This window comes from Aquila chrysaetos, chromosome 16 (genome assembly GCF_900496995.4).
Source record: "Aquila chrysaetos chrysaetos chromosome 16, bAquChr1.4, whole genome shotgun sequence".
In the NCBI taxonomy this organism is placed as follows: domain Eukaryota; kingdom Metazoa; phylum Chordata; class Aves; order Accipitriformes; family Accipitridae; genus Aquila; species Aquila chrysaetos.
In genome coordinates, this window is record NC_044019.1 from 18,111,860 (window position 1) to 18,130,262 (window position 18,403).

Here is an 18,403-nt window from a genome sequence, read left to right on the forward strand (position 1 = left end):
TACCAATATAATATGGGGGAAAATATGGTTTCAAATCTGTGTTTTAGGAAGGAAAAGTATAATCAATTTTCCTTTGAAATCTTAAGAAAGTCTAAGTTCTTCAAAAATATGAAACCTACTTCTCTCTTCACAATTACCAATCAAGAAGAAAACTGAAATCCTCCTGTGACTTCTACTAGAATCATTTGTGTTAAACTTAGTTTAAAAATAGCACATACTAACAATATAGAAAAGTAACAGCTTAGTCATTGCACAAGCTTTGTAAAACTACTATATATTTTTCTGCGAAAAGACACTAATGATGAAGAAACAGCTCTGCAGAAACAAAGCATGTGGCTTTTTTTTAATGCAATTGCAATTTGCATTTTTATGAAAAGCAGCCTGTGTAATAGCATTAAAAAACACAGATTTCCTAATTTACTGTTATTTAAGAAGTACAGTATGCCCACTCAACACTATTTCAAGAATTAGAAGTCCATTACAGTTGTATTTATGACAAGATCACAACTTTGTCCTTTTCAAAAAGTCTTGAGTATGTTAGTCATACAGTCAGCTTATGCTTACTGCCACTTAGGAATTATATTTATAGTTCACAGAACAATAGTCACAAAAAAGGACGAGTGTCTGTATTTCTTTGTCCAAAGCACAAATACACGTTAAATGTGCAAATTTAAAATGTCAAAGAGTTTAACAATGCAGCAATCAAGCTAAAACATTTATTGTGCTACAGTTACAAGAAACTAAGAAGAAACAGGAGTGTAATACTTTTTAGAAGTGCAAATAGCTAACAGCTATAAGCATTACTAAGGGCACTCTAACCCCTTATGCTATAACTACTTTTAATTATTTCTTACTCAGCCAAACTAAATGTACCACCTTAAGTCTCAATGCTTAATATCCATCTCTAGCTCAATTATTTCAGGAAACTTCATGCCAAATACTTTTTCTAAGAAATAAGACTGGAGAAAAGCACTTTTTTGCCTAAACTAAAATTTTAGCAAACACTCCTTTAGGCCCCAAATTTACAGTAGGGACTAAACCTGGCCTTTGTGTTTATGTGATGAATTGGTATTTATTTAAAGATGAAAACCACAAGAAATCAGACTAACTGGACAAGAGGACTTCATCTCAGAAAAACACAGAGTAGATAAAAATGGCTAAACAGAGATTAAGACAGAGAGAAGGGAGTGAAGAAGGGAGAAAGACAGAGAGACACTAAGGTCAGAGATTCTTCTGGGGTAAAGCTAGAAAACCAAACTAGAAGACAGAAAGAATTTTAAAATACCAGAATGTGTGAAACAGTAAGCAGGAAGAGTGGCCACTGTCTTACAGAGCAAGCGTTCCCAAACCACATCGAAGCAATATACAGCCCACTACAGAGCCTGAAGGGGACGCTGCCAACTGACAACACTCAATACTCCTGGCATTAATATTTATGGCATCTGGCAAAAGTAGCTCAATGAAACCCATTTTCCAAAGCACTATTTTCCACAACTGAAGTCAAAATTCTAGAAAGAAGTTGTCATTCCTTTGCATTCACTAGTATCTGTGAAATCCTCTGCCAGAACATCTCATCTTCCTTCCAGTTACTATTCCATTAGACCCAACATACAAATCTACCATTTAAAAAGACATTTCCAATCTTGCTGAAGACCCATCCAAGCATCAGATAGTGAATTTTCTAGGTTTTGCATTTTTTAATCCTAGGAAACAACATACGAACTACATTAAAAGGACATTATTCCTACCTTTCTCCCCCCCCGCCTCGAATTTCTGAGTGATTGATTTTGTAACCCCAGTAACATCCTTTTGTCTCTTTATCCATTGAGGTCTCCCAGGGTCCAATGTGGTTTTGTATGCAGCTGTCCCGAATTTGTATCCAGAATTATGATGATTTTTTATTTTCTGTATATTAGCATTCCTCTACTACAGCTACACAAAGCCTGAGACTACTAACTGTCACCAACTACTAGTTTTAGCTGCAGTACTATGAGTCTGCTATCTACGCCCAGTTTAGTGGAAATTTTGTGATCGGTTACTTTGTTGTTACCCTGAGCACAGGACTACTACAAAGCAAACAAAGAATTCAAACTGTGTTCAATGATTGCATTTTTTTCATATTATACAATCTGTAGAAGACTGAAAATTGAGAACTGTAAACATTAGACATGAAATCATGATGTATCTAGTCACTAACAGATAAGCAATAACAAGCATGTTCTTGGCTCAATGAGCAGAGATTTAGCTGCCAAATCCCAATCAACACTAATTGGATTGTCCTTGACTTCAGAATATACTGCTGACACCAAAGGAATAATTTATTTCAAGAAATACATATAACTGGAATACAATTCCCAAAACACCAAGCAGAAGAAAATTAATCTCATCAATAATTATAGTGTTATTGTCAGAAATATTTTTTTTCATTATATAAGCAAGGAGCCTGAAAATCTCATGTTACTGCAAAGGAAGAGAAAAAGAAGAGATGAATCAAAGAAGACTTCCTAATTACCAGTATATATTTGTAAGATACAACTTTCACTGACGTTTATCAAGGTTGAACAGTGAATCTACTGTTCCACATTTTAAAATGATTCCACAGTGACTGTGGTTTTCCTTTGTTTTTTTACTTTGTCAGTACCAGTAGCTGAGGAGGTAGTTTGCATTTTAAATTCATGTCAGTGAACTACCATAGCAGTATAATTATCTTCCTCAGTGTTATAAGACTATTATGTTTGTGACATTGGAGGAGTTAAATGTCATTCTCATTGCTCCCCACTGAAAAATACCCTTGCGGTTATAGAAGGCCAGCGCTCAAACAGTATTCAGGCTTGCGTAACAAACTGTTTTCCATGAACATGCTGCAGGAAAAGTGTCTTTTTGTTAGATAATCCACAAAATTAATCCAGGACAGAAAAGGGGAGAAAGAGTTTCTTTACTGCAATTTAGTCTTAAAATATAGCCAAATATATGAAATGCTACTTCCCTCAACAGAATCTGTGTCCTCACATTTTAGGACAAACGAAGATAGCTTACAGAAGAAACATTCAGCCTCCATGAATGTCTTGATTTAAACTGAAAGGCTGAAAAAAATGTGGTTTTATTACTGCTGTTATTATGACAGGAGACCAAGTGAGCAAAGAGTTTCAAATCCAAGTTCTTTAGAGATAGTCATTAGCAGACGTTTGAGGGAAAGAAGAGTTATGCTGATCTGTACTGATTTTAAGATTTCTCCAAAATTATAGTGAATCCATAAATCAAAATAACAATAATTTTTTTTGTAGTCAATGTTATATATTAGAAGAAACTGCTTGAGTACATTTTAGGAAGATATGCTACCAAAAAAATACTGGTGTTGCTGGGGTTTTTTTCCTCCAAGGAGACTTTCAAGACAGCCTTATCTCACCAACAACAACAAACAAAAACAAAACCACAAAAACACATTCAATGGAAATATTCTCTTCTCATTCTGTTTCAGCCTGGTATTGTGGAGACTGTTGGATTTGAAAACTAAACTGAGCAAGGACAAGGTTTCTAGAAAGAGGTAATTTCTTATACTAGAGCAACTAATTTGTTTGGAAAAGTTTTCAGGCACCCATGACCTTCTCCAGTCATAGCCAACTAGAGTATCTCTTACCAATACACAGTAACTTACATATCTGCATTCTGCTTCAGTTCTGATATTACACTTGACATTTCATTGAATTACAGCTGCAAGAATTCTTCGGCGACAAAAAGAAGGATTTAGGTTTTGTTGGGTTTTTTTTCCCCCTTTGAGATTTCCCTAGATTGCACTTGAATCAAATTAAGCCACAGCACAGATAAGAAAGCCACTGAAGTAACAGCTCAATTCCCTTATTTTTCTACTTTTTCTGTTTTACAGATTGCATACCAAGGCACCAAGAAATCATCCATGCCTTATACACACTAGCCCATAGGAGTGCCCAACTATGAATATACAACAAATACACCAAAAAATCCTCATTATATTATATGCTATTTACCCCCCAAAATGAAAAGAATATTCTTCACAGGAAAAATCTGCCCACAATAAAAATAAAAGAATCAGACAACTGCATTTAGGAACTTCTCCCACTCTATCATCAATCACTTGTCTAGTTTCAAAATCCACCAAGATGTGAAGCTATGTTAGACAAGAAAGGCTTCCCTGAAAAGAAACTGATAAAAATCAGAACAGAAACAACCACAACAGAGCCTACACATGTTATAGCAGGATTTATCAGTTATGACAACAGCCAAATAAAACCACTATACTGTTGCAAGCCTTCTGTCATACACATTGCAACTGCACACACAAGCAAGAACAAAAAACATCAGTCTGTCTTATTACAGCGAACAAGTCTCATCACAGAAAACATTTCGCTCCATCTCGCCAAGTTTTCAGATTTAACTGCTGGTACACAACAGCATCCTATAGGAAAGCCATTATGGGTGTATGGGAAAATTAATCAAATTCAGTATTTAGTTCTCTCTTCTTTAACCTTACCTTTCAGTTGCTGAGCTAAGAAAGACACAAAACATTCTCTTTTACCTTTTTCAAGTACCACCATATGTAAATTCCAGGGATAAATTTATGATTATGGCTTATACCAGCAAAACCAAAACAAAACCAAACAAAAAGGTATTTTCTCATGTGATCTTTGCAAACATCTGTGTTCTTCCTAAATACCATCCACATTCCATTATGCAAACATATTAAATGGGAATTTTCAGTGAAGCACATCAAACACACTTCAAAATGCATGGAAAAAGAAAAGGGATATACAGTAAGGTCTTCTGGGATTTTCTCTAGCTTTTAACCAGAGTGCCTACATTTTCTAGCACCTTTGCTCCCTTCAGAGACTTCTGTAAATGCCTTTTTGAGCAAGTTACATAATAGCTTTATATTGTGCTGATACATTGGAGAAAAATGTGGTTATCTACCTTAGTAAAGGTTCAGCTGAATGCAAAATAAACATGGTAAAGCAATCACCCTTGGTGTATCCCTGAGATCCTTCACATTTCCACTGTTAGAACAAAACCAAGGGGTTTTATTAAATCTGGACGTTTTATTAAATCTGGTTTCTCCAACTCTGTCAAGACACTGAATATGAACTTCCAATAGAAGCTACTGCTATTGCAGTTCTTTGTAGTGGTTCAGAATGAGTTTTTAAAATACACAACAGCAATTAAAACTATGATATATTTAAACTTACTTTTATGGTGAAAGATATAGACTAAGTAATTTTTAAGCGGGAATACAGTCAACTGTACCTGAAGTATGTAAAAAGCTAGGGGAATCTGATCATCCCCTACAACACAAAGACTTCTCCCTAACTTCCTATGTGCCTGAAAGTCTACTGACACTTCAGTTGTCAACAGCAAAGCTCATTCTCCACTCAGGGTGAATCTCCGTGCATCTTGCCAAGTACAAATAAACTGCCTATTCAAAGGCACCCATTACTTTCCTCGGAGCATGTAGGAGATTAAGGCACCTGACTAACATCTTTGTGCCCAAGGTTCTAGGACCATTTAAGCCAATATAAATTCAGTCCGCAGTGATCTGTCTTCCTGCATGCTCCTGTTCCTCCTTTATGCTGATACTAGCATTCATCTGACACCCTGGTCAGCCAACTCTGAAAAATTAGCAGAAAAGTAACCCAGAAAAAATAAAGTGACACAGCCAAAATACTGAGCAAGAAAGGTCTTTTTGACAGGTCAGCATCCTAAAGCAAGCTGAAAATGAAAGGAAGATTTAACACAACTAGGATGACAGCACTAGGACTGCAGTAACATCAATTTACATAGGCCTAAACTGAAACAGGAAGGAACTTTAAAATGTTTGATGCCCAAAGAATACTCTCTCTGATTTGAGGACAATAAAAAGGTACACCTCCCCTTGAGACTATGTTGGATAAAAACTTGTAGCACCAACAGCAAAGTTTTTCTGCAACAAGAAAAATCTAGAAATCTGCTCCTAAATTGCACAAGTGCACAAACACAGCATTTTAGATATTTATAGTGAATGTTTCTGAATAAAGCTAGATAATCCGCACAGGAAAGCAATACCTTTACCACATTTTCAGTTTATTGCAGATATTAGCACATGTAAATAAATCCATATAACCCATGTGAAGTCAGAGCAGATGATGGCTGCTATAGAGATATAGCAGAGGCAGTAGCGCTTTTCTGGGAGAACAGTCATTACTATAAACATCCTTCCTTATTAACCGCAAGTGCACATTATCCAAACTGCTGCTGACGTATAGGTTAGGGAAGAGGGGGAAGGTTACAGGATTTTTGTTTGCTTGTTTACACAAAGATATTCCACAGATTATTCCTTCAAAAAACACTATAAAAATGTAATTACACTCAACATTAAAACCAAAGACAGTAAAACCAAGCCAGAACATTGTTGAAGGTGAAAAGAAAGGAAAAAAGAAAAAAAAAAAAAAAAAAAAAAAAAAAAAAAACCCCATACTTCAAAATTTAAAAGCTTCACAGGTAATAAGTCTACAATCCTAGAAATGTTTGCCCCTCCTTTTTCATATAGAAGGAAGTATAATAAATGCATCAAGAAACTGCAACTTTTACAAGAAGAAGAAAGGTCAGTACTCCATGTATTATGGGACTGCATGTGGGGGTAAAGGAATCTGGAAAACAATGCATGCCTAGTCTTCAATAGAATGTTGTTCCTTCAAGCATTTTTAGTATGAAGCATTAAAGCAGCAATGAGTAATTTAAATAATGAAGTCTAAATAGTTACTTTCTGGGCATGACCTTTTCAAATTAAGGTTCTGGTTCTGGAGTTATTTCTGAATCTGCTCAATTTCATCCATGCAAGCAATTCTACTAAACTTAATGAGACAATTTATGTACAGGAAGTTAAACACATACTTAAACGCTACAGATGAAGACATTTTACAAACATAAAGCTTTCCAATGTGTTCTGTAATTTTACTTCACATAGTGGCTATGTCAGATTGATCATACCCTTTAAGAAGGCAGCCTACTTGCTTTCTCTTCTCCTTAAAAGCACCCCTAGATTTTCCAGTTGCTTCTTTGTTTTGATTTGGGCTCTCTACTACTGTTGGGGAAAATGTTCCAAACAGGAGAGAGGCAAAAGGGGAGGTCTTTAACGTAAAGGACTCTCCATTTTACATGTCTCATAATTTTGTCACTACAATTAGGACAAGACTATTTCCAAATGGGGTGGGAAGGGGAACTACTCTGTAATTAATGGAACAATAATACCAGTATAATAACATCCAGGAGACCCTTAGCAGAATTTTGTAAGCCACTGCATCTTTAAACACATAATGATTTCTCTGACAATTGTATTTCTTTAAAAAAATAAGGATCTACTCTAAGAGTTTATTAGCTACACTTTTAGAATGAAGAAATACAGATTACACACAATTGCTACTTCAAAGAATTACTTAGAGTAACAAACTTGAGTGGTGTTTGGTTTATCCATAGTCAAATAAATTAGGGGACATTCAACTGTTTAAAATAACATTTATTAACAACATACATTCAAAGGATTGTTCTGAAATACCCAGTGCAAACACATACAAAATGAGAATCACTTCATTTTCGAATCTGTTTATATACTGATTTAAGGTCTCTCCAGCAACAAATGTGGTATTGTAACAGAAAGTTACATAATAGAAACCGCTCTGTCTTTATCGGCAAAACGATAGCGGATGACACCACCTTCCTTTCACCCGAGCCGACAGATCGGCTAAGAAAAGCAGCCACTCCTGAAGAGCCTACCGAGTGCCACAGCGCTTCCCCAGGTGTGAGGTGCGGCACCTTTTCAACAGGCGATAAGCTGTAAGCCCCCAGTCAAGACGGGCAAAAAGCCCCACTGCCTTCCGAGACCCCTCAGCCTTTGTTTTCCCTTCAGGCCGCTGGTGTACGTGCCTCGGCTAAGAGCACAAAGGTGGGAGAACGGCAGCCAGTACCGCCGTCCTCTGCCGAGGCGGCTCGGGACAAGGGCACGCGCAACCCCCCCGCAGCACCCAGCCGGCCTCCGCTGCCTGCCCGGCGGGAGCGGCCGCTTGGGCACCGGCTGTCGGTCGGGGCGGGGGGCCGGTGCGGTGCCCGTCCGTGGGCGACCTTTGTAGCTGCCCCCGCTTTCTCGAAGGAACCGCTAACCGTTTCCAAGGCCGGGGCGGTGGGGCGAGGCCGGCGGGGTACGCCCCGGCCGGCTGCCGCCCGCCCGGCCCCGCGCCATGCCCCCGCTCCCCGCGGGGCCGGGCTAGCGGAGCTGCCAGGTGGGCTGAGGCCGCGAGACGGAGGCGAGGCCGCCCCCTCCCCGCCCCCCCCCCGGCCGGAGGTGCCGGGGCCCGGCCGGCCCGCCGGCCGGCCGCCGGGCGGTAGAGGAGCCCCTCCGCTTTCCCGCCGGCCCGCTCCGCCTCAGGAAAGGGGGATTAACCCTTCCCTCGCCCCCCGCTGCGCCCCTTCGCGGGGGTGAGGCCGGCCCGGCTGCCCTCAGCCGCCCTCCTCCCCGCGGCCGGACACGCGCCCCGTGTGCGCGGCAGTCTCCTCCTCCTCCTCCTCCTGTGGCCCGACCGGAGGCGGGAGGGGGCCGGGGCCGGGCAGGAACGAGGGGAGGGGGGAAGAGGCCAGGCACGGCGGGGCAGCCCTGCGCGCAGCCACACCTACCTGTCTTCTCGTGGTCATAGCCCACCACGATGAAATAGTCGGCCAGCCTGGCCATGACTGAGAGGAGCCCGCCTCAGGCCTCACCACCCCTGCTGCGGCGGCGGCGGCAGCTCCCGGGAGGCTCAGCATCCTCCCCTCCGCGCCCGCTGCAAGAGAAGCGGCACCACCTCAGCCATGTTGGAGGCGCGGGCGCCTTGTGCGCCTGCGCGCCGCCGAGACCGCCGCGCCGTGACCCCGCCGGGCTGGGCGTGGGCTGAGGGCTCGCCGGCGGCAGGCGGCTGAGGCGGCACGGCCCCGCTCCGCTGCGCTGCCCCGGGCCGCCGGCTGGCCTCGGGGGTCGCCAGGGCAAACGCTATCGCCTCGCTTCGCAGCCCACCGCGGCCGGGCAGGTCCGTCCCCCGCCCGGGCCCTCCCCGCCCGCGGTGGGCTTTGTCTCCTCGCAGCCTCCCTGTGGGGTACCCACCCGCGGGGCAGGGGGCCCGGAACGCTTCCTCCCTTAAAAAAAAAAACCCAAACCGCGGCAGGTCCGCCCGATCTGCGCGCTCCGGCAAACGCTGGTGCCTGAGCGGGACTAGACCTCGCCGCCCTCCGCAGGGACCTCTCCTGAGAGGAGCAGCCGGGGAAAGGCATAGCCCCCGCGCTTAGGCTGTGCGAAAATAAAACCCGGCGGCGAACTAACGCCATCCCCGCGATGGTTCAGCCTCGGCAATCGAGACTCACACGTTTCCAGGATGTTTCCTGTTTACGTTTTGTCCGGGATGTGCGGAACATGCCGCCGGGGGGGGGGGGGGGGAGAAGTCGGCCCGCGCGGCTGCCGCGGCGCTAACGGCCCCAACGGCGCGGCTGGCCTCTGCGGCGGTGCCCGCCGCCCGCCTGACAGGCAGCCCCGGCCCTCCCTCACACCAGCAGCCGCGACCCCTGACGCTGTCCCCAGCGGGCGCGGCAGCGGCGCCCTGAGGAGGTTGCCCTGCCCTGCCCTGCCCTGCCCTGCGGGGCGCGGCGCGGCTGCCCGATCCTGCCGGCTGCCGCGTCCTCCTGCCCGCTCTGGCCGACGTAGGTGCCCCCTTCCACGCGGGTCGCAGCGCTCGGGGCTGGGAGCCTGGCGGTGCCGTTGGCTGCTAACGGGGGCGACGGCCGGCAGCGCCTCGACGTAACCCTCCGGGCCTCCGACGTGCCGGTCTGGGCACACGCGGGGGCTGCCAGGGCGCTCGCTCCTCAGGTAGCGGGGAGACTTCGTGTTGCTATTTATAACGTACAGATGAGGCCAACACCTTTCAGACTCTCACCCTCGAAACCCCGGTGGGCTTGCCAGCAATCGCAGAGATGCCGGTGATAAACAGGGTGTCTGACACTACAGCGCTTGGTTAGCCGGCCAAAACTTTCTGATAAACTTCTATGTACGTCCTGTTTGACAGCACAGAGAGAACAAACAATGCAGAGGACATCAGCTGCACTACAGTGAGGAGCTGCAGCAGCCGTGGGTACTGGGCTGCATATGGAAATGCAGCAAATTCACTGGATTTGCCCCTGACGATCCACCATCACGAGGGATGCAGCAGTCAGTCATTAGCAGTTTCACAGAGACATTCTTGTTTCAAACACGCAATTCTTACACCTCCTTCTTAGCTGGGACACCAACGCAGTGTCTTGCTGATAAGCCAGAGGCAAATTGGTCGGGAAGCTTCGACAATCAATTACAGTGTTCTCACTTGTGCCTTCTCAGCAGAGGGCAGCGGTGGAAATCTCCTTGGAGTAATCAACTTTGTGGGTTAACTGTTTCAAAGTAGATGCCATGTAGAAAGACCTAAACTTAAAATAATTGCTTGTTAACTTTAGGAGTAAAGAAAAACGTGTAATATATACCTTGAAAAGACTGAATATATTCTTTGAGAAAGACATGCACTCTGTGGGGTCAGTCACCTCCTATACTAGGCATTTTGGTTCGTGATCCTGGAGACTTTAATGACTGAAACCTGCAAAACTGTTTTCAAAACACTGAGCTTTTTGATTAAAAGCATTTCTGAAGTAGAAACAAAGGAATGCAAATCTTAATGAAGCCACACATTACCCCTGTGAGGTGGACAAGGATAAAGCTCATCGCCATAACTCCTGGAGGGGGATGCTGCAGCTGTTCAACAGCACAAAGCCAGGACATGCAACAGTTTACAAAAGATAATGCAAGGGATAATGTTCTATACAGCTAAACCTGGAGGGACAGTTTAGAGACACGATGAAACAACCGAATTTGGAGTTGAAGTGGGACCTTAGAGTTATCTTATCTGCACTCATAAAAAGGTTCAATATGCAATAACAAATCTCAGTAATTAAGTCTCATTGCTCTTTTAAGCCAGCACATCTAGCAGGAGAGTATCACCTAACACTTTTCCCAGGGCATTAACAAATGCTAGATCAAAAGGAAGATGTTACTTATTGATTCCCCAAAACTACTGGCGCCCACTTTACAGCCTTGCTCCTTCTTCCATCTCGACCAATATAGCCAAAGCTTGGTTCATTTCTAAAGCATGTCATAAGAAGTGGCACATCTCAAGTATTCATGTAACAGTTCATCTGGGTTTGAAGAGAGCTGTGTACCGGCATGGACAGCAAAAGGAGTCAGTCATCCGTAACTTACTTCCTTAACCTCCCTTACGTATAGAACAATCTTACGTTCTTATAGGACAAACGAGGAAGTGGAGCAGATTGTTTGCTCACCTGAAGTCTAATGCAAAGTAAACTGAACTTTCATCCAGACCATCAAAACCGTAATTCCCTCTGTTGCAGCAGAGTAGCCTGGCTCCTCATGGGAGATGAAGGGGCTGACAGAGCAGCGGCTCTGGGAGGACATCAAGTCCTAGGTCTCCAGAAGGACTCAGTAAGCAGCCATATATTTATCCCAGGGGAAGAACTGTGGGGCTGCAGCCCCTCCAGGAGACTGAAAGCACACAAGGGACAATGTTGCCACACTCAGACTGTGCACTTACTACCAAAAAGGTGCGAACGTTCTCAGTACCTTCTACAGTCAACTCCTCCTTGAGGAAATATAAAGGTCACACTCTGCCTGCACTCCCTTAATCCAGTGTCACCCCACCCCTATGCCAGAACAGGGAAGCAGCTATGACCCCAACCAGGTTTTCCCCTACCAATATGCATCCCACCCTCATTTAGGAAGCTTAGTTTGGCGTACTCAAACCTATCAGATGGAAGGCTCACTGAAAGCACCTCCAGTGGGACTACCAAGAAATGGGATCACTCTTTGTCACTGTGCCCTTGGCACAGACAAAGCTGGCTGAGTGCATGCACTAACACCAAGGTTTTTCTGTGTGGAGCTTGACTGAGGTTTTACATCCTTCATGGGCTGTCGTTCTTCTGTTAGTATCATCACCTTTCTGCTGATTTCATATAGCCTGAAATACAATCAAGTATATTCATATTCGTGGCATACGAATTCAGTAAAATTTGTTTAAACCCCAAATGAAACATGCAAAGGCACTTCCACTGGCTTCAAACAACAATTCTCTTGCATAATCAGCACAGCATAGTTGCTTCAAACTGACTCCTCATTCATGCCTACAGATTTTAGACCTTTGCTTTTGGAGTAAAACTCAGCCTGAATAAACCCCTGTACAAGTAGCAACTAATCTTCACAACCTCCTTGCCAGAGCACATACATATTGTAAAGTCTTTTGTACATATGGCAACACGGAGAGGTTGAATGACACACCCAAGAAAATCAGTAAACAAGAACAAGAGCTGGATGTTCTTCCAGGGCAACTTCCCGACAATGGATGAGGCAGCATCCAGAGGAGACCCTACACTTCAGAGGAGAGCTCAGTCTTTCCGAGCTGCGTGGCATTGCCTCAGAATAATAAGTTGTGAATAATATTTCAATGGAACATTCTGTGTAGCTTTTTTCAAAATGGAAATAACTCACTATTTATGAAATAATTTTTTTAAAGTGGCCACTGTTACCTCATAGTACGAATTCAGTGACTATTGCTCATTTCCAAACTGCACAGGAATGCAAGTGCTTGGGAAGAACAAAATGAGCATCTGAACAAAGAACATGATGTTTTGTGTTAGATTTGAGTCAGCCTTACCTGCTGAAGCCCTTTCACAAATCACATCAGCAACAAGCTGATCATTTATGTGCCAAAGTTTGCCACCTCATGAATTTGAACGAGCTAATTTTGTATCACTAAAATGACGGCTGTAGTCAGTATGGAACTCACATGTGAGTTGTGTTACTACTATTGTTGTTATTCCCAAACCAACATAGGATTCTTTCTGCATTGTTTGCCTAAGAGTATACAAAATAACACTTCCCGTTTAGCCAAGGGTTTTAATGAGGGATTTTCCAGCATTTGGGGAAGAGTGTGATATTTTTACTGGAACAGGAGGCTTAATTTGAATCAAAACAACGCTCATCACACAAAATCCTGCCTTTCGTTCGGAACAGATTCAGTTTCAACTTCTGCTGATTAAGGAAACGCTTGAACTCGCTCGAGCCTGAGCTGCCTCGTGAGGTCTCTAAAATCCAGTCGTCGCGGTCTGATGTAGTTGTGCAGCTCTGGTCGTGATACAGCCCCGTTCCAGACCACCTATCTTCCCACTTCCCCCTCTCCGAGTTTACACCCCGGGCCTCTCGCTCGGTGCGCTCCCGCTCCGCAGCACGGTCCGCGGGGCGGGCAGCGGCACCGCGGCTCCGCGGAGCTGCCCGAGCCGGCGGGCGGAGGGGACGAGGGGCAGCCCGGGGCTGGCCGGCTCCGGCCGCGCCCCGCGCCCGGGGCGGCCGCCGCGCTGCCCCGGTGGCTCCGGGCGCCCGCGGAGCCGCCGCCGCCGCCGCATCCCGCCCCGCGCTCTGGCCGGGCAGGTGCGGCGGAGGAGGGGATCCGGGCTCGCCCCGGCGGCCAGCTCGCGGCCGGGGAAACCGCCTCGCCCCGCGGGAGCCGCGCCGGGGTCTCGGGGAAGGCAGGCGGGCCGGCTGGAGGATGCGACGGGCAAGAGCTAGAGCGGGTGCTGACCCTCCCTGCCGGCGGGTGCCGGCGGAGAGCGTGTGAGGGACGGCGGGGCGGCAGCCGGATGGCGTGGCGGCTCCCGGGCCAGCCTGCCCCCGTGCAGGTGAGATGCCGGAGACAGAAGCCTCCGGACGCCTGGACGCTGCTGGCGAGGCAGGCAGGGAGGCAGCACCTTAGACCGAGTCAGCGCCGCACGGGAAAGTTTCCGTCATCCCCTCGCACATACCTCTCCAGGGTGTTGGTATATACCGCGGTTATCTAGAAAGGCAGAGTCACGAGTACATACATACTCACCAGATTTTTTAAACGCTTTGCTTGGGGCAAGATGTTAGAGAAACATCTCGCACACGCCAGTTCATTCCCTCCTCCGGAGTAGCCCTCGCTGGGAAGGGGACCCTGACGCCCCAGAGCTCAGGTCTCCTGGGGCATTTCCCCCGGTTCCGCTGAATTTGCATTGCGACACGTAGGTAGAGAAACAGTCCATCTGGTGCTGGCTTCCAGCACCCCCTGCGAAGCCGGACCTCTGCATTTCTGAAGCGCCACGGAGCAAAGATGTTAAAGACTGTAAAAAAAAAAAAAAAAAAAAAAAAACCAAAAAAGCAAAGGTGGGCAGACTAAGGTTTTGCTGCTGCCCAGCCGGAAGAACGCTGTTAGAGACCTTGATCCTGCCTTGATCCTAGTTTAGCTTTATAACCGGGGAAGTAAGCGCGCTCACGTGTATAAAGGTTTGCGGACTGGGGATAAAATGACGCACGGCAAGTCTTCACCAACGTCCATAACCCCAAGCATTTCAGTGACCCTGTGTTTGGCCCAAAGCAATCCCGCTTCCTTTGTTCAAAGGTACAGAAGTGCGCTCTAACCCTCACCTTCCAAAACCATTTGAATTGTGATTTATTTGAATCGGTCCAGTAAATCAAATACACTTTATTAGATAAAAAATGCACCCAAGTTGAGTCATAAATATTAATGATGCCTGATTTGTCACCTCCTTACTTGTGTAAAGAAGGCTGGCATTCATTACAGTTTACTCATCATAATTCACGTTGTCCAAATATGGGTTTATGTTAGGAACTTTGGTATCTGATGGATTTGCATGGATTTTGAAGTTGGTTGAGTCTAGTTCCCACTCCCCTGCTTCCACCCATCTGAAGCGAAGATGCCTAGAATGAGAAATTATGCTACAGACCATGTAAACATAATTATATATCGGCAGTTAAAAAGTCTGTCCCCAGTAAAACAGACTGAGGGGCTTATCAGATTTTGCAAGTTATGCCATGACTCGGAATCCAGACCTAAAAGCTGTCGTTATAATTAACAAAATACCAAGGGGGTTATTTAAAATAATTTTTAACAATCCTCTTATTTTTACCCTACTATGGGTCACCCCTAACCCACGCTAGAATGATGAAGTGCTTGGGCCCCCCCCCCCACTGGCTCAGCCAAGGGTCCACCCACGGGAGCTCGCGCTCTATAAAAGGGAGGGGTAGAGCGCAGCTCGGCAGTGGTTACTTCAGACACACAAAGAAGGAGTTCTCCCTCCTCAGGAAACCCTGCAAGTTCGGATCGCTACTACAAGAACATTTGTCTCAGTGGATTATCCTCACTGTCAGGTAAGAACTATTTTTTTTTCCTCCCTCAACAACAACAACAACAAAAGATGCAGGGGAGGTGGAGAGGAAGTAAAAATCTACTAAATCTGGACTGTTTTGAAGAGCTTGGAGTTACGCTGCAGAGTCTTCCACTGGCTCTTGGCATCAGCTGCAGTTTACAACATAAGATCCAGAACTAGCTGGTTCTGCGTGTGAAGTGGGAAGACGAGCTATCAGGGGATAAACTTCCAGGCAGCAAAACACTTGCTGGAGTTTGGAAACGATGCGTCTGATAGCCAGCTCGCTCTAATATCATGGGTTTGCTAAATCCTAGTGCAAGCCGCTGGGGGTATTCTGGAAATCCTGCTGGTTTTCAGCCGCCTCTGCAAGTAAAACTCGACAAACGTAAACTTTGGAGGCTCTGTTATTTACTCTGTGATAAGTTGCTGAGCAAATATTAGCTTCTGGTTCATATCGCACTCAAAGTCCCCGGTAGCCTGGGGGCTCTCCGAGGGAAGCTCTCTGGAACCACCAGAAATGAAGGACAGACCTTACCTGACTTTTATTAGCAACCATGCTTACAGTTCTTCTCTTTTCCCTCCACCAGGAGCCCAGCCAGAATGAAACTAGTTCACGTAGCCCTGCTCTGTCTCGGCTCCGTGACTTTCTTCGGGGTGGATGCTGCAAGGGTGGACGTAGCGACAGAGTTCAAAAGAAAGTGAGTATCGGAGCGCACCCTCCTGCCAGCGCCCAGCCCCGCTTGTGGAGCTGCGGAGCCTCCGCGCCCCCGCGCCGGGCTCCGGCCGTGATCAGAGGGACCGGATTCCCTGCGGGAATTGCACAGCTCCTTAAAGGCCTCGTGCCCTTTCAGGAAACATTAAAAAAAAAAAAAAAAAATCTCGGCGCTGGCAAAGATTATCGCCCCTCGAATCTATTTGGTTTGGCTCCCGCCCCGCAGGCTTGCGCTAACAGGCTGTCCTCTTCCCTTGCGCTTCTTTCAGATGGACGAAATGGGCACTGAGCCGAGCCAAGCGGGACGTGAAGCCTTCGGGCGCGCTCCGAGGGCTGGGGGCAGCCGCCGACGTGCAGCCTCTCATACGGACCCAGGACGTGAAGGAGGATCCCCGAGTCTCGCATCCCAGGTAAATCCCAGCCGCTTCTGGGCTCGGGCACTTGTTCGAGGCAGTGGGAAGTTGCAGGGTCCCCTCGTTTCCGGGTGTTTAGGCTTCTCGCTGTAGATCCCCCAAGCGCCGGAGGCAGGTCCTGCCCGGGCTGCACATCGCGCTGAAAGCAGCCTCCCACCTCCCTTTCCCCGCGCTCTTCAGCTGGCGGGAGATAGCAGCGCCTTTACTGTGAAAGTCAAATATAAATAGTAACTCGAGCTCTGGATCCATAGATAAAGTAACAGCCGTAAACCGGCGCGGCCCCTCCTCCCATCGGCAGCAAGCTCTGCTCTGCGACCAGATCGCCCCTCTCCCGCCGCTCGGCGGAGGGAAGAGCCGGGGGGGGGTAGTGGTGGCGGGGGGGGGGAGTTCTGCACCGGGGGGGGCTCCCTGCGCCCTCCTCCGGGGCCCCACGGCGCTTTTCTCATGCCCGCTCTCTCTCTTCCTGCCTCGCAGCAGCCGGGAGGATGCTCACATCCGCGTCAAGCGCTACCGCCAGAGCATTAACAGCTTCCCCCACTTCCAAGCCATCCGCACGGGGTGCCGCTTCGGGACGTGCACGGTGCAGAAGCTGGCGCACCAGATCTACCAGCTGACCGACAAGGATAAGGACGACGCCGCCCCCGCCAGCAAGATCAGCCCCCAGGGCTACGGCCGCAGGCGGCGCTCCCTGCCCGAGGGCCGCAGCCCGGCGCGCTCCCCCCAGGCCGAGCGGCGCCCCCGGACGCGGCGGGCGCAGCCCCTCGCCCCCGTCCTCGGTGTCTGAGCGCCGCGCTACCCGGCCGAGGCCGTGTCGGATGGATGGACTGAGGCGCGGACGCTCCGGAGGTCCGCCGCCGCTCGGCAGCCGCCGCCAGGATTCGTGGGAGAGCGCCTGGCCGGGCGGGACCCCGTCGCGCCCTCCCCGGCCCGGGAGCGGCGGGCCGCGCCGCCGGGGCCCGGCAGGGCGAGGGGCGGCCGGTCCCGCGGCCCGCGCCCGCGGCCCGGCGCAGGGAAGCTGTGAAGGCCGGCGTCCCGCTGGGGACGCGCGGGGGCCGCTCCCCGCCCCCCCCCCCCCCCCCGCCCGCCGCAGCGGCGCGGCGGTCACTGACTCTTTACCCTCCCCGGGCGAGGCACCGCCGGCTCCCGCGCCCGCCGCCGGCTGGGACTGGAAGGCGCCCGGCCCGCGGCCGCCAGAGGCGCCGCTGCCCCGCCGGCCGCCATGTCGCCCCCTGCCCCGCCGCTGCACCCGGGGGGGGCTGGGGGGCGGGCCTTCCTTGCCGGCGGGCTGCGCCCAGAGCTGCCCCGGCGCCGTCTGCCCCGAGGAGGGGTTGCTGAGGGGAGCTCCGCGGCCCGGGGGCACCCGCCGGCGGGCGCCGGCTGCTGCGCGGCACCCCCGGGCCCGGGGGCCGCGGCCCCGGCCTCGCCCTCCGCCCCCAAGCGTCGGAGGGTGCGCGTTCAGCCCCCGGCGAGGACGGGTCGCCCACATCTGCTCTACCCTCTGCGTTATCTACACCCGGCAGGGAATCGGACACTCACTAGTCCCTGCGGGGACTGCGATATACTTGAACGTCACAGAGAGGAAAAGTGCAATTGTACGTGGATTTTGTTAATTGTAAGTGCGGTGTGTGTGGATCATGAGATACGTATCGATATTTAAGATTATCCTGTGTCATGTCCTGTTCGTATCTTTTTTTTGGAAAATATATTTTATTTTTATACGTTTTATATATATATATATATTGCATAAGGGCATTTTAAAACATTGTATCCCCTCTATTTTTCATATCGTGAATGTCAAACGTTAAACTCTTTTTCCATACCTTTTTTTATCTTGCATTCCAGACTGGTGAAAGATGTAGAGAATGTATCAGCTGTTCTCCATGGGTAATATGTGAAATAAAATAAACACTATTACATAAAACAGTTCTGTTATGTTGTCTTTAGTAGGGGCAGGTGGTCAAGATGAATGATTTCTTACTGTGTT

At 48.1% G+C, this 18,403-nt stretch overlaps 2 protein-coding genes and 1 long non-coding RNA gene across 10 annotated transcripts in view; 1 reads left to right on the top strand and 2 right to left on the bottom strand.

The window, feature by feature from the left end:
- The window catches only part of SBF2 (SET binding factor 2), a 286,112-nt gene extending 277,253 nt beyond the window's left edge, over positions 1-8,859 (bottom strand). For 4 of the 6 annotated variants that reach the window (XM_030039025.2, XM_030039024.2, XM_030039023.2 and 1 more), the window contains exon 1: positions 8,671-8,858. In XM_030039025.2, coding sequence (XP_029894885.1) covers positions 8,671-8,725 — 55 coding nt within the window. In that variant the 5' untranslated portion in view covers positions 8,726-8,858. Of the gene's footprint in view, positions 1-8,670 lie in introns of all 6 variants that reach the window. The other 2 variants (XM_030039020.2, XM_030039019.2) reach the window with 1 other exon arrangement.
- Positions 8,860-10,236: 1,377 nt separating this feature from the next.
- Positions 10,237-15,913, bottom strand: LOC121233838. Of its 2 annotated transcripts, none has more exons than XR_005934065.1 (3): positions 13,980-15,192; positions 11,383-12,074; positions 10,237-10,474 (listed from the first exon to the last, which is right to left on the bottom strand). It is a non-coding gene; the product is annotated as an uncharacterized LOC121233838 (long non-coding RNA). The 2 variants fall into 2 exon arrangements; XR_005934066.1 differs by lacking the exon at positions 10,237-10,474 and adding an exon at positions 15,830-15,913 and having other exon boundaries at positions 10,606-12,074; positions 13,980-15,657.
- ADM (adrenomedullin) lies at positions 15,192-18,340 on the top strand. Of its 2 annotated transcripts, XM_030038281.1 has the most exons (4): positions 15,192-15,295; positions 15,882-15,992; positions 16,276-16,416; positions 16,894-18,340. In XM_030038281.1, exons 2-4 carry the CDS (start codon positions 15,895-15,897, stop codon positions 17,201-17,203), a joined length of 549 nt encoding a protein of 182 aa, XP_029894141.1. In that variant the 5' UTR covers positions 15,192-15,295; positions 15,882-15,894; the 3' UTR covers positions 17,204-18,340. The 2 variants fall into 2 exon arrangements, with proteins under 2 accessions (XP_029894141.1, XP_029894142.1); XM_030038282.2 differs by lacking the exon at positions 15,192-15,295 and having other exon boundaries at positions 15,888-15,992; positions 16,897-18,340.
- The last annotated feature ends 63 nt before the right edge of the window (positions 18,341-18,403 follow it).

Excerpts from the sequence above, each read along its gene's own strand:
- ADM (XM_030038281.1), top strand. The coding sequence starts at position 15,895 with ATGAAACTAGTTCACGTAGCCCTGCTCTGTCTCGGCTCCGTGACTTTC. Across the intron at positions 15,993-16,275 it reads GCGACAGAGTTCAAAAGAAA|ATGGACGAAATGGGCACTGA; the intron begins GTGAGTATCGGA and ends CGCTTCTTTCAG. Across the intron at positions 16,417-16,893 it reads CCCCGAGTCTCGCATCCCAG|CAGCCGGGAGGATGCTCACA; the intron begins GTAAATCCCAGC and ends CCTGCCTCGCAG.